General features: G+C 40.2%; 1 protein-coding gene across 2 annotated transcripts; it reads left to right on the plus strand.

Moving 5' to 3' along the window:
* The first annotated feature begins 504 nt into the window (after positions 1-504).
* On the plus strand, positions 505-14430 carry cldn19 (claudin 19). Of its 2 annotated transcripts, none has more exons than XM_083938951.1 (5): positions 505-1233; positions 7217-7381; positions 7713-7797; positions 10764-10910; positions 12996-14430. In XM_083938951.1, the coding sequence occupies exons 1-5, from the start codon at positions 1011-1013 to the stop codon at positions 13030-13032; spliced, it is 657 nt and encodes a 218-aa protein (XP_083795077.1). In that variant the 5' UTR covers positions 505-1010; the 3' UTR covers positions 13033-14430. The 2 variants fall into 2 exon arrangements, with proteins under 2 accessions (XP_083795077.1, XP_083795076.1); XM_083938950.1 differs by having other exon boundaries at positions 13535-14430.
* The last annotated feature ends 782 nt before the right edge of the window (positions 14431-15212 follow it).

Here is a 15212-nt window from a genome sequence, read left to right on the forward strand (position 1 = left end):
CCTTGGCAGCCCATAATTTCCAGAGGGTCTGTCTGGATGTGACACGTCCTTTTCAGCCTGGCATTGTTTAGATACTGATTTACGTGTGTTTGTTGCACTTTACCACCACCTCCTCCACACCTTCAGCGGGGGTGGCAAACCTTTAAAAGATCAATGCATCAGAGACCTGGTGAAACACCATGCTCAAGTTTTGGGGTCAGTTGGATGGGAATAGTTTGTAAGAAATATTGATTATTTTTATTGATTTTATCAATGCTGTTTTCCTTTCTGAGCTACATCTTTTTCTTTCTTTCTCGGTTTGAAAGAGTGCCTGTTTGCCCAACCAGCCCATGTTTTTCCCCTCCCAGTAGGCGTTCCCACAACACAGAGCAGTCCAATCACAAGCTAGCCCTTTACCCCATCTCTCCATGGTCAGCCTGTTAAGGACTTTTTGTGTTCATGTTTTTTTTCCTTCCTTTTCCTTTTTTTCTGCTACCCCTCATTGAGCCACTTGAGCCTGGAGCAGATGGAAAGATTGTAGTGGGGGGAAAGTAAGCAGCAGAGAGAGAGACAATTGGAAGAAGCCATGCAGAGAGTGAGGCAGCCCAGGGACAATGCTTGATGAACTGAACCACTGACCACTAAAACGGCTTTCTTCTACTTTGACTCAGCCCCAAAGAGATCAAGGAATCAGACAAGACAGTCCTGTGGGGAGACGTCAACTCATTATCCCAACTGACCGTCAGAAACCAGCCCGGGCTTGGAGAGCTCAGGAAAAAAAGAGTTAAAGACGAGAAGAAAGAGGGGAGTTCTGCAGATAAAAGTTAAAGCAGAGAGGCAGAAGGAGATGCTCAGAGACAAAACAGATAGAGAAAAGTGAAACAATTAACAGGATTGCAACAGGTGTGTCCACAAGTAAGGCTCAAAGACAGGGCGACACACCAGAGTCACCCGAACAAAAGCTATTGCAAGTGAAACAGGGAGTGAAAGATCAAGACCAGACAGAAGTAGAGGGGCAGAGATAGATAAGGATGGCCAACTCAGGTCTCCAGCTGTTGGGTTATTTCCTAGCATTGGGCGGCTGGATCGGCATCATCTCCACCACCGCCTTGCCCCAGTGGAAGCAGTCATCGTACGCTGGTGATGCCATCATCACGGCCGTGGGTCTGTACGAGGGGCTGTGGATGAGCTGCGCCTCGCAGAGTACAGGACAGGTGCAGTGCAAGATCTTTGACTCCATGCTCTCGCTGGACAGTGAGTACCATGTGTCAATTTGCCTCAACAAAACTTGACTAACTTGTAATGGCTTTTGTTATGGCTGTTACTCCTTCTACACTGTTTGGTAAAACATTTTTTAATGGATTCTATGCTAATATAGGTGTATTGTTTGTTTTATGATTGTTATCACATTGAAACATAATCAAACTAACAAAATATACAATGTGTGTAGCTGATCAAATTATATTTATTAGATCATTTGTCAGATGATGATATGGCAATAATCTGCTTGTAAAGCATCACCAAGAAAGGTATCTATTTTGTTTAATCACTGCATACTTCAAACATACTTTCTTTCTTGACTGCTCTCATTTAATTTTCTTTATTAATCGTCTTTTTGACAAGACAATTCTATATGTGACTTCTCATCAGCCAAGATGACAAAACAAAAAGTTCCAGTGAAATTGATTGATCAGCATCAAAAAAAGAAGAAAAACAAGTCTCCAAGCCCTTACTATCTGGCACACATTCATTTCATAAGTGTAACTCTCAATTTAAATGCTTCTGTTCAAATCTGTAATGAAGTAAAACTCCCAAACATCATGAAACGTAAAGTGAGGAGTGGGAGGGGGTCAGGAATGTGGGGTTCAGTAAATTAGCTCAGAATATGAGCCTCCTGTCATCTCCAATCTGTTAGTAGGACCTAGTGACTCATAATTAATGGCACACAGATTATAGGAATCCATCCATCTACTGTCTGCTTAAATCATCCTATTTGAGATTCTAATGAAAGATTACAGGGGGTGGGCTCGTTCAGAAGTCATTTTCATAAAACAATTGAACAGTTGTTCTGGTTTTTTTTCTCTGTGCTTTGAGAGTGATGTGCTCACAGCTCCTATTGTGGCACTCTTGCCTTGAAGCAACAAATGTGGCACTTTGCAAACATTTCAGTGTCTTGGTAAATCATCATATCAAAACACTTTCTGCGGCGTTGTCTGTGACAGCTGCCTGTGACTGCTCTCTGCGCTTCTGCCTGTGCTGATCTCCTATCTCCTTTGGTTGATTGCAGCAATAAGAACAGCGTATTGTCCTTGTGGATGAATAGAGGCTTTTAGGAGAAGAAAAGGGCAGTGTTGAGCCAAACACCAGAGATATTCCCAGAATGCGCTCTGTCTTCCCCACATGCACACATTGTTCCATTTGTTTCCTTGACTAAACAGGGTGGTATCCCAGTTATCCTAACTGGTCAAGGAAGGCATTAACGTCACATAATGTTTGCCATTTGCCATATTTTTTCCCATCACAAATACCTTTCTAGTGTAAAAAGTAATATTCTGTACTGTTCTTATTGTCAGCAAACTAGTCTAAACACATCAGTGAGCCACACTGTTGCACCAACCCGTCCTTGTCCAAACAAGTCACATACAGATGTTTGGTCAAGACCCTTTTGGTGTCACTTGTCAGTACTCTTGTTAGCCTTGCACATCAAACACATGATGCTTCGCTACAGTCGCTGTTTTAAACATGGTGGTTAATATTGTGAATTCAAAAAGAAGTATCCTGAGGGAAAGTCTGGTGTTTGTTGATTCATCCACCACCACAACTTGCCTCCCTATGGACTATGTGGCGCTCTTAATCCTGTAGCACTTGCTCTGAGCGTTTACAGAGGGGTTCACAGTAGAAAGCCCTGTGCTTTTAGTGCCTTGTGCGTCAGTGCCAAACCCAGAGGGCTGTGACAAAACAGCCTAGGGAATGAAAACAGGCTGGTTGCACTGGTGACATATTCCTTTAGTAGCATGAACATACAGTGTAATTAATTTTGTCTCATTCCAATATACCCCAAATGTGTATTAATCAATAGCTCAGAACAGTCTCAAACAAATGTACTTTTTATTCCTGTTTAAGTACCATTTACTAAAAACTACAGTTACCAGCTGTTGGAGGGTATTGTGGAGTATATATTTATGATTTTCAGAGATGTACTTGTACTGGTTTTTTATGGGTTTGGCCGAGCAAAAGAAACACAATAATAACACCAGCCTAATCCCTTAATAAAGGACAACTAAGGGAAATGGATTTGTGGATTGGACAGCTGCTTGTGCACTGATTGAGCCAATTCGGCTCTTGGGCAGCTGACCCAATATGTCTAAAGATTACAGTAATGATTTTCTCATCTACTGTATCTCAAGCTACATTCAGCAAGCAGCATGACATTTAGAAGTGAACATTTATATAATAATATGACAGAAGACATTGGCAGAGCCAGGTCTTTGTGTCTTTAATATCCTGTTTAGGTGTTTCAGGTTCTGCAGAGCTGTCCTTTCAGCACCACCATCCACACTCATCTGAAAATAATAACCCCCCTTCTCAGGTGTGTATTACCCTGATCATAATTTCCTTTTTGAGAAAAAATACTCAGTAGACCAGCAGCAGATCCAACAGTTTCCACTACGGCTGCCTGGCCGCATCAGTAGAGCACAGCACAGTCTGGTGAACAATTATATCCTCCATCACATGCTGCTCCTGCTGCGAATATATCGAGGGAGGAGAGTTGCTTCAAGACTCAAATCTGTGCTACTTCTGGTTCAAACCTAGGCCAGAGGGGTGCCTAATCAAGATTCAGACCTGCAGTGCCTTCTCTGACCCCTGACACATGATTGGATGCTGATCTGCTCCCTTTTATAATCTGTCTGGGGAAACACCTGAATAAACCTGTGATTGATCAAGAATGCTTGGTCACAACTTCTCAATGCTGTGTTCATTCAGAGGAACATATATTTAACCCTCTAGAAGCATATATCCTGTGGCTGTCTTCAGTCTGTACTCACTGGGTGTCTTAATAAACGAACGGGACAAGGGAACAAATGGAAATTAAATTTTTGCCAAATAAAGTGTGGTAATACAATCAGGAACATTAGATCAGTAAGTATGTGATTGACGTTTGAGGTAAAAGTGAGTTGGAAAAGGGCTGGAGTTATCAAATACAGTTTAGTTTCATAGCTGTGTAGTGAGTGGGCAAACATATATTACGTACGACAGAGTCACAAGTGACCTCACAATAAGACCGTGCAGAGCCTACACACTCTCCAGTGAGCACACATACTCATTGAAAGCTTGTGGCTGGCACTGCCAACCTTGGCACTGGAGAGAAATGGCGTAGTGGGTGAGCCAGCCATCCCCCATCTCCCTCCCTCCTTTTAGCCTTTCCTTTACCCTAAAGGCCCTCAAAGTCCCTTCTGGTTTGTCACCAACTGAAATTGGTCAGAGCATGGCCCTGAACCCCTTTACGACCCCAGAAAAAAACAAAACAGGAATGCTCAGAGTGGATGAAAGAAAAAAGAAAATCAAACCTCTCTCTGTTGAAGACTATTCAGACTCTCCATCAAAAGGAACTCTGGAGCCATAAATCAGACTTCAAAGATTCTATCATCCTCTTTCCCCATCATAAGTCCCTTCAGATCAACTTCTGAAATGCTACTTCACTGCTGCATCATGAATGATGGTGTGTGTATTTCTATCACAATGACAAATGATGAGTTCAATGAGTTCAGGATCCTGCTAAGGCTGTTGCTCTAGAGCTCTTTTTGAAAAGCTTTTTCCTTTTTCTAACCCATATGGTCCTATTCTGTTATAGCTTAGCATGACATCTTATGTGACAGCCTTCTCCTGACATTAACTACAAGTCCGAACTTTATTCAGAGCTGTAAAGATAACAACTTGTGAGTGAAAGCTCACAAGTTGTCAATATACTATTGTCAGACTAGTATATTCTATTTTATTCTGCTCAAGTCTATTCCAGGCTATATCAAATACACTTATTAGTTTTTTTCTTGAGCTCTGTAGATGGTGAGATGCATTTGAAAGCTTAAGAAAAAAACTATCTTTGAAGCTTAATTTATCTTTGTTTGTTGTTTGTTGTAAAACTATTGTATTCTATTCTAGTTGAGCACAAAAGTTCTTTCTCAATCTTAGAAACTTTATTTTTGACAAAAAGACATTTAAGGTCACTTAAGGTCCTTTTGAAGACAAGGGCTTTGAAGACAGTGAAATATGATTGAAAGCCCTGAAAGAAACTAGTAAGTAGACCCTGAGTTAATATTTGTTTTGGGGACAAATTATGAAAGTTCATTCTTGACTTTGAAAGAGTTAAAAATCTTAACTATAGGTAGGTTAAGATGGTGAGATGCATTTTGTCTAGCTCTTTAAGAAATCTCAGGATAAAAGTCACAATTTGACAAGCTATGTTACTGCATTAATGCAATCCATATAATTGAACATGAAAGTCCACCCTTGACTTTGGAAACAGTAGTTTCAACAAAATCTTCACTCAAGGTAATCTTACTATCTTTCGCTTTGACAACTGTAAGATGCAGTTGAAAGCTCCATAAACAGTATTGTTTAATGTTTTTTCAGACTGTTCTATACTGTTTTATTCAACTCTGTCTGTACTAGATGAATGTGAAACGTTATTGTTGTTCTTGGAAAGTTTGATCCCCAAAAGAGACTTTGCTTTATTTTTTATTTTTTGTGAAGTTTTGAAGGTCAGGAAATGCAGTTGAAAGCCCTGAACAAACAAGTAAGGGGACCTTGCTTTAAAGGTGTTCTACTGGAAATACTGAAAAAAAAGTGGGTTGTGATTTTCTCCATAGGGTTCTCATCTCAATACATGAAAAACAGTGCGGTTATTTCATGACCACATGCACTAACATGTAAGTATTTCCGGGCTGGCTAGACAAACAACAGAGAAACTCAGATTCCAACACACACACACAGAGGGAGTGACTTCATCCTCTGTCAGGATGCCATTATGCCACTAATATCTAATAGTTGTTTGCTGCTATGTTAATGTCTTGAATATCGAGTACAGTCCCTTTATGATTTTTTATTCAGTCTATTCTGTAATGATATGTTTGTGACTTTGGTGTAATTTGATCCTTTCATGTCCTGTGATCTATAAACACTGGCTTACGCTTGAAGTCATTGTTATTTAAAGCTAATGCATGTAGCCCTGTTAAACCTGTATAAAATGCTCTGTTATGTTTACTTTAAATACCATATTTGTCAGTCTTGTCACATATCAGAATCAGGATGTTGGACTTTTCATGTTTTCTACTGATGGGATTTCAAAAATCCCCTTGCTCGTAAAAATAAGACACACTTCATCAGTATTTTGATGGTATCATTAAGCCCCTAGCATTGCCTCAAACACATTTGTGAGCGGCTGCATTTGAAGCAACAATGTCTGATCGCTGTGGCGACATCCCCATGAAAACAATCTTGCTTTGTGACAAAGCTACACTAATCCCACTGTGTGAAACATGTAAAGCAGGCCCTCCTACAGCTCCCCCGTGTGTGAGAGTTGTGTGTTTCATCTGTGTCTATTCCACCTACAGTAATTTAGTGTGTGGAGATATTGTGCATTTGTATGTGTGTGTGTGTGTGTGTGTGTGTGTGTTTTTGTGTGTGTGTGTGTGTGTGTGTGTGTGTGTGTGTGTGTGTGTGTGTGTGTGTGTGTGTGTGTGTGTGTGTGTGTGTGTGTGTGTGTGTGTGTGTGTGTGTGTGTGTAAATATGTGTAAATATGTTCCTCCCACTAAGTTATGTGTGCTGAGGCCTGTGCAGACGGCAAATTCGATTTTTGAAAAGACAAAACCACACTGGAATTATCTGGGGATGATTTACAGGACCATTCAAGGTCCCAGAGCTTGGCAGAGAAAGTCATTTCTGGAAATGAAAATGACCCTGCAATAAAAAAATAGGGCCATGGTGGATGCTGTCAGAAATGTATGTGGTCTCCCATCAACCCTGCGTGGCATGTGTAGCTTCATTCCCTTATAATTATCTCCTCAATGTCCAGAAATGTGTGTTTTATTCTAAGTGATGGCCTAAAAGACTCTATTTGTCTCTCTGTCTCCTCTCCTCTTCTTTGTTTTTTTACCCTCCCTTTCTTCCATATCATCTATTGTATCACCATTCGCCATTCTGTGCTCTGTGTCTCCTGCTTTCCTTTTCTCTATCTAGTCCACATCCAGACATGTCGGGCCCTGATGGTCGTGTCAGTACTGCTGGGCTTTATCGGCATCATCGTCAGCGTGGTGGGCATGAAGTGCACTAAGGTGGGAGATAACAACCCAGTGAGCAAAACCCGCATCGCTGTGACCGGAGGAGCTCTATTCCTGCTCGCTGGTGAGATTTTTGCTGTTAGCGCTTTGTTTAGTTTGCAATCTTTAATATACAGCAGCATCACCAGTAACCAGTGCACTTAGCAAGAGTGGTGCTAAATGTTTCTAGCCTGTATCTCTCACTGTGGGTCTTCGTTGTAATTAGAGTCCCTGCTGTAAACAGGATGTGGTCATTTCAGAGGCATTAGTCGCTGACCTCAGATATAAACCACAAGCCCAAGGAAGAACATTAACTAAATATGGATTCATTTGTGTGCTGTTATACAGTGAATGCTTGCAGGTTTAGCTGATACAGAGAACTAACATACTCTTATTGACCTTTTCTCCTGCCACAGGTCTATGCACACTTGTGTCTGTGTCCTGGTATGCCACTCAGGTGTCCTATCAGTTCTTCAACCCAAATACACCGCCCAACGCCAGGTATGTAGAAGAACTGCTGACACTCAACTCAGACTAGATTATATGTATACAACCTTCCCACTAGTATCCCTTTACTTTAGATCCAAGTGTCATGACCCCTCAAATGCTCTCAGAAATAAGATAATGTGGGATTGTCTAACATGGGAGCCTTGTTAAGTATTGATGGTAAAGTGACATATTTTATTCATCATGTATGTGCTATCTAAATTCTTACTGTCATCATTTATATTAGCTGAAAAAAAGCATTTTTCTGCATACAGTCTACTGTGTGCAAATCTTTACATAATCCAAAAGCCATCAAATTATCCATTGGAGGTCATATGATTAACAGAACACAATCTAAAGAGGGGACAATAAGGTGTGTGATGTCTGTTTGAATTGATGATGAGTAGAGGCAGTGCAGAGGTAGGACAGAGAAACTGACAGAAGAAAAGATGTCTGCTTCCGGAGTTCTCATCTGTTGAGTGTTTATATAACAGCATTGAAGTAGTAATGTTTCAGCCCTCACTTGCTAGCTCTGCTTTTTCATTTTGTCTATTGCCTATTTTCAGAGCAGTCTGACGCTGGATATGTTGTTTCATGTTCAGATAAATTGCCCTCCCTTGTCCTAGTATTGATGACGTTACAAACAGTAATAATCTCCAGTCTGTATAGTTACAGCAGCCTTGAGTCAACAGTCATCTATGTTCAGTGTTGCAGAATTCAACCTTATTGCCGTAAAACATCCTAAACAACAGTTGTATCACAGTTAATATTATTGTTTTAGTGGCACTTCAAACAGCAAAATAGTATCTATTTTTCATTGAGCAGCCCTGCCTCTAACCATGAAATAAAGTTAAAAAAAAAATAGCATGTACGATTAAGAAATCAAAAGGTTATCTGACATTAAAGATTGTTACAGTCTTTTCTACGGAAGCCTAGACAGGCCATGGTTGTTTTAAAAAAAATGCCATTATTGTTTGATAACAGCATTAATATTAATCAAGTTAAAATAATTAACTCATTACCACGAGAAAACAAAAGACTGTTTCCTCTTATTACTTACGTTTATCAGAGATTAGGAGTGCCATACCATCATGCACTGCAGTCTATTCACTCACTCACATCACTTTGGTTAAAACCCACCGACGCTACAACTGTCTTGCACCCATGTGCTGACATTTATGTTAAATGTGGTTAAACAGCCCAAATCAAGCTGATGTGACCTTGTAATATCTCTAAAATGATACAGTAAAAATGCTGGATTTTGTGTCTGTATGTAGTCAAAGGTGTGGTCAACTCAAATGTATCAGTCAGTGTCAGGAAATATTCAGTTAATTTGTTTTCCAGCTAACCAAAAATCCAATAATAGAGATATTTCCCTCGGAATGTAGTGGTATATTCCTTTTTCTTTAGAAGGACATAGGTGACATGTTTGTGCTTTTTATGATTATAATCAAAATAATCTTATTTCATGTGTATTTTATATATAATCTTTGTAAGCACCTTATTTTGAAAACCAACTTCACAAAGTCCACCACCGTCAGCTCATTTGCAGTTTTGATTGATGATAAACATCTCATCTCATCTTCAACCGCTTATCCGGGGTCGGGTCGCGGGGGCAGCAGCTCCAGCAGGGGACCCCAAACTTCCCTTCCCCGGGCCACATTAACCAGCTCTAACTGGGGGATCCCGAGGCGTTCCCAGGCCAGTGTGGAGATATAATCTCTCCACCTAGTCCTGGGTCTTCCCCGAGGCCTTCTCCCAGCTTGACGTGCCTGGAACACCTCCCTAGGGAGGCGCCCAGGAGGCATCCTTACAAGATGCCCGAACTGCCTCAACTGGCTCCTTTCAATGCAAAGGAGCAGCGGCTCTACTCCGAGTTCCTCACGGATGGCTGAACTTCTCACCCTATCTCCAAGGGAGACTCCAGCCACCCTCCATAGGCGAGGGTAGGAACGAAGATTGACCGGTGGATCGAGAGCTTTGCCTTCCGGCTCAGTTCTCTTTTCGGTGCGGTAGAGCGACTGCAATACCGCCCCCGCTGCTCTGATTCTCCGGCCAAACTCACACTCCATCGTCCATACACTCGTGAACATGATCCCGAGATCCCCAAGATAAACATTATAAATGATAAAAGGAAACAATCTTTTGTTTTCTCCAGTTAATTATCTTGAGGTAACATTGCTTGTTTTCTCGATATAACAAAATAGTTAACTTATGATCTTGAGATAACAACAAAAAATTATTGCAAGGACAGCTGTTCTTGACTTCTACACTTTGCCCTTCCTCTGAGGTGCACTAAAAGTAAGGTAACAGATGCGGTGGGTCAAGATTATAGATGTCTGGGTCAATTTTCTCAACTTGATCATCATCTACGCGAGTCTCCATCTTGTCAGAATTTGAGTCCGCCTCATTTCCTCTTACCAAAAAAAGGGCATGTATGTGACATTGGAGGGAGGGGGATACGTCCGTTTGGCTGACGTATACCTCAGAGGAGAAATGAGGGCCACTCTAACCTCCAATAAAATAAACACTAGCCTGATACAAAAAAAAAATCACTCCCCTCAGTGTTGTCATGGAGATATGACCTAAACATGCACTCTAGAATATTTTAACTACTCCTAGTGGACACTAACTGCAGTTTTTGGCACTTGGTATTGGATCAACCAGGAAGTTCTGTGGTGGGGGCTTGATAAAGATGTGGAGATATCATACTCACACAAGCATCATGAGGTTAATTTTTCTAGAGAATCAATAAAGTATGGTTTTACATCAAACTAATAATAAAAACACAAGATTATTAGATTAGATTATTATTTCTTCGTTTGTTGTTCTTTGATATTTCTTCTTCTCTGTAAAATTACTCTCAGCAAGTCTGTGAAGTGAAAAAGTGAAAACAGTAGAACTTGATTGACACTCACACAGCCATCCTGGCTGTCTTCCTTAGTCTTTAAATAAAAGCTTTTTCTCTCTCTCTTGCACAGGTATGAGTTCGGCTCGGCCCTGTTTGTGGGCTGGGCGGCTGCCAGTCTGACGGTTCTGGGCGGTTCTTTGCTGTGCTGCTCCTGTTCTAAAGACGACATGCGAGGGCAACAATATTACCGCCAATCACAGCCTTCCACAGCCAGGGAGTACGTGTAAACCCCACCCCCTTCTAGCAGCCACCCAAACAGAGAGCACCAGATACACTTGGCACCACTGCCTCCCCTTTTACCCTCAAATTATACCTACTAAAAACAATACAAACAGACACACAATCATGTAGTACTTACACAGTGGCATACATACAGTAGGCACTAATAATACAGTACACATACAGTACAGTATTACACACAGTAGGATATATTTTAGTGGCTTAAAACAAACAAACTTTACTGAATTAGTTGTGAGCAAACCATCTATATAGTTCCTGTCAATCATCCAGTTTACCCAATGATATTAATCATTTGTGAATGGAAACCTTTCATGTACCTAAATGTCATTATTTAAGTTACTTAAAATTAGTATAGCTGCTTAAATCTGACCCCAAACATCACAACTACTCACTGTGAATCTTACACTTAAAAAAAAAAAGAAGAGAACACATGAAAACATCAAAAGGCAATGCAAGGTGTATCACAGCAGATACCCAGAGAGAATGGACATGGAGTGAGAACTATCTCTTTTATTAGCATGTCCAATGCTTCCTGGTTGGAGCTGCATCTATGTTTTACCTCCATATTTCTTTGTGTATTCACACTCCACTGGTGCAGTTTTGTTGTATAAAGAGAGAGCTCCAAATTTATTATACAAAAACTTGGAAAAGTCATTGAGCAGCTCCTGTTAATGGGAGAAACAGAGGTTGTTGTATCTCGTAGAATCTCGTTGAACAAAACGTTAAAATATCTTAAGCCTTTATGAACCACAAACTTTATTTAAGCCATCCAACAACGATTTCCGTAGCTACAGTCTGACAGACTGCTTACGTGTTGAAACAACCAAAATGAAAATAAAGAAGCAGGTGTGTTCAGTCCTCAATTTAGGCTTCGGCAGCTTATAACAGCTGACAAACATCCTCACTTTAAAATAAGTTATTTTATAGCCCTGTTTTACACAACAATCACGCAATCTGAACTGCAGGAGTGGAGGTGAACTGTTAGCTAAAGCTGTATACTTACTTTAACTAGTTTGAGTGTTGTTCATGATCATGTCACAATTTGACTCTACACAAAGAGAAGGCGGAGGCTCTCATTGACACATACAATGTTCCATTTACTAACATCATCATTCCAGATTCATACACTCACTCATCTCATGATCTCTTGTATAACCAAAGAATAATGTCTAAGATCCAAGTTAATGTACTTCTCACATGTATAATATAATCTCACTGAGGATCATATGCAATAAAACACTACAACATTACTTAAACGATGGACTATAAGCTAGCATGATGCTAACAGCAGAGTTGTAAATAATGATAAAAACATGTCCTATTTAAATTCACTGTGTTTTTTGAAAACTTCTAACTAATTTACAATAGATAACTGCAGCATTTTAAAAATGTGCCCCACATTAGAACCTGTAAAACTCAACAGAGGACTAAATTGGCTCTCGAGTTCCCACTTGATGCTCCCACATCAATTTGCCTTAATTTGTGTTTCTAAAAGAGCTGCTCCATCACTGTTACAGATAATAAAGCCATTCAATTTTCTTAGAATCCCTCCCTATGCCCCCAATTCCCAGTCATACGGCCTCTCTGCTTGGCAGACACTTGTTTGTCGAGTGCTCTGCTTTTGTCAGATTGGGGGGTTGTAGGTCTGTAGGAAATTCCTTGTGTCCTTTAAATAAGGGTGGATGTCAGGAGTCACTGGTCTGTCATTAGCAGTTGTGCTTTGAATAGGGATTGCTCAACAACAAGTCTGATAAAACACTACCTATAAAGCTATGTCCAAAGAAAAGAAAATACACATTTAAAGTAATGATTTGACAAAAATGAGAATGAAACATTGTTTCACCTTCATCAGTTAGTCCATCATTATTAATATTTATTTGAAACATGAAACAGATAGCATCACCTCCCATACTCCTTCTCATTGACTTCAATTCTTTTCATTAACATTTTTCTAACACCTCATAGCTGTGAGGATCTGAGAGGTCTTGATATGTCTCTTATTCCCCCTCCTGTCCTCTAATCCTGTTCTTCTCTGGCTGTCTTCTTCTCTCCTCTAATTCAGGGCAGAGTTGTTGAGTGAAACTAGTTTCCCTGACTGATCAGCCCCCGCCTTTTTATCGAGGACTGTCCGACTGTCCAACCACTGTCTTCCCCCTTTCCTCTTATCTCTTAGACCCTAAATTTGGACCTGTTGTAGTAGAATATTCATTCTCCTCAGTATATCTGCACCTTATCAGTTTTAATGGGAACCCAGATGCATTGTCCTCTCCCTGCTTCCCCTACCTCCAGAGCCTTTTCTGTAAATATGGACTCTTAAAGGATATGTGTTTAGACCTTCTATTTAAGAAATGAGGTGGCCTCCTCCATTTCAACCTGCCAACCCTTCACTTCACCTCCTACACCCTCCTCTGTCCCATTACTGGCCGAAAGTTAACAATGAGTTGAAACCCTTTGTGATTTTTGTTGTGCTGATTTATGATTTCACTTACAGTATATCCTATGACCTCTGGGTGTTTTTGTAAATGTGTCATTTGGGTTTATTTTGTGCGCTGTGACTATACTTTGACTGAAACGTGTCTTTTTTTCCCTTTTGAATTGCAGACCAAATGTTAAAAGTACCCCACCAGAGAAAAGGGAGCAGTACTTGTAGTTTGGGAGTCTTCTGGCCTTACCATGGTTTAGATTCTGTCAACAGATAAAACCCTCTCACTGAGGAATTCAAAACAGACAAACAGACATCATTTGAGAAAGAATATGAACAATAGCCTTTCAAAGCATATTGTAGCAAGATTAATTAGTCTTTGTTGAAGTAAAAGAGATATGATATCCTTGTCTTGTCTGTTTTGTTGACTTTGAGAGAGACAGTCATTCAGGGTATGTTTTCCATAACATGTTTAAATGCCCGGATGTATATACCACCTCCTCTATTCTTTCTTCTTTTTTTTTTTTTACCACATATATAATGTTTTACTATAGTGCCTTGTAACACATGGTTGTGCACATGTATGTTTTTGACTTTGTGGATTCTTTAGTTTTCCGTCCCGTCTGACGGATGTGTCCATAGTTCCTCTGCCAGCAGTTCTGTGTGCCTTTTTCTATTTTATGAAAATGAATGTGAAGCTACTCTACAGTACCACTTTTTAAAAAACACACATACGATAGATCTTCAGCATAGTGCCTTCTGCCACTGTTTGTAATAAGCTGTGTGCCGTTTCCAAGTAGCCTGGATTGAGGATATACCCAGTACATTAATTTTGTTTTGTTAAGTGGCAATATGATTTTGTGTGAATGACAGAGTCATTGTATTATTGACTTTAAAGGATGCACTGTGCTGTGTGTTGTCTCCTGTACTAAGGAACTCCAGTTTGCTGGGTGTTCAAATACCCTTCTGAAGCCTGCATTTATTTACCATGCCATTCCTTTCTCTAATATTTTCCTTCTCAATGTTGTGTATCATCTCATTTACAGTATACCCCTGTCTGTTTCTTTTAGAATAAAGTAAACAGAGACATAAAAATTGATTTGGTTTTGTGTCAGTGTTTTATTACTTGTTGACATTTTACCCTCGCCTGACTTTTTGCCCACTACCCCCACTCGTTCCTTCTTCCCAGCTCAAATACTTCTTCTGCACCCTGTTGTTCAATAATTGCAGTCATGGAATTCCTCTTCTGCTCCACTGGACTGTAGCGCATTCTCAAAGGTGGACTCCCTAAGAGTTGTGCTCACCACTTCTACAACTGATAACAAGGCTTGAATTTTCTTCTTGTCTTGAGTTTCAGCTGTAAAATGTGTTAGAAAAACTTGTGACATAAGGACCAGTTCGGAACCAGAATCAAATTAGAATAAAAACTAAATGTATTCTTGTACAAGAAGAGAGCATAAAGTACACCTCTTACCATGATCTGAGGGCAGTCCTCAGAGCCAAGTCATTTTAACATGTAGTTGAAATGTAATGGTTGTCATGGTGATATATTTGGAAAACATAATAAGCTATCTCAGCTTTTCTCATAGCAATCGCATACCCTCCTGCCGACTCCGCAACACAGTGTGAGAAAAGGTTCCTGTTATCACAATGAAACACAAAACAATTAATAGAACCAGAGTTCTTACATATATCCATAAATAACATTTTGACTTTTTTCCCCCCATCAAAACATTTGTTAAATTGTGAACCGTAATCAAGGGTTAGCTTCTATGGGGACGGACGTGGTTTTATTTCCTGATGCTGGGAGGATCATCACTGATGTCTTCAGTGAGCTTTTTTCTCCCTTATTTTAAC

The sequence above is a fragment of the Echiichthys vipera genome (genome assembly GCF_963691815.1).
Source record: "Echiichthys vipera genome assembly, chromosome: X".
In the NCBI taxonomy this organism is placed as follows: Eukaryota; Metazoa; Chordata; class Actinopteri; order Perciformes; family Trachinidae; genus Echiichthys; species Echiichthys vipera.

Coding starts and splice junctions, on each gene's coding strand:
- cldn19 (XM_083938950.1), top strand. CDS start 1,011: ATGGCCAACTCAGGTCTCCAGCTGTTGGGTTATTTCCTAGCATTGGGC. Junction 7,798..10,763: donor AATACACCGCCCAACGCCAG/GTATGTAGAAGA, acceptor TCTCTTGCACAG/GTATGAGTTCGGCTCGGCCC. Junction 10,911..13,534: donor CAGCCTTCCACAGCCAGGGA/GTACGTGTAAAC, acceptor TTTGAATTGCAG/ACCAAATGTTAAAAGTACCC.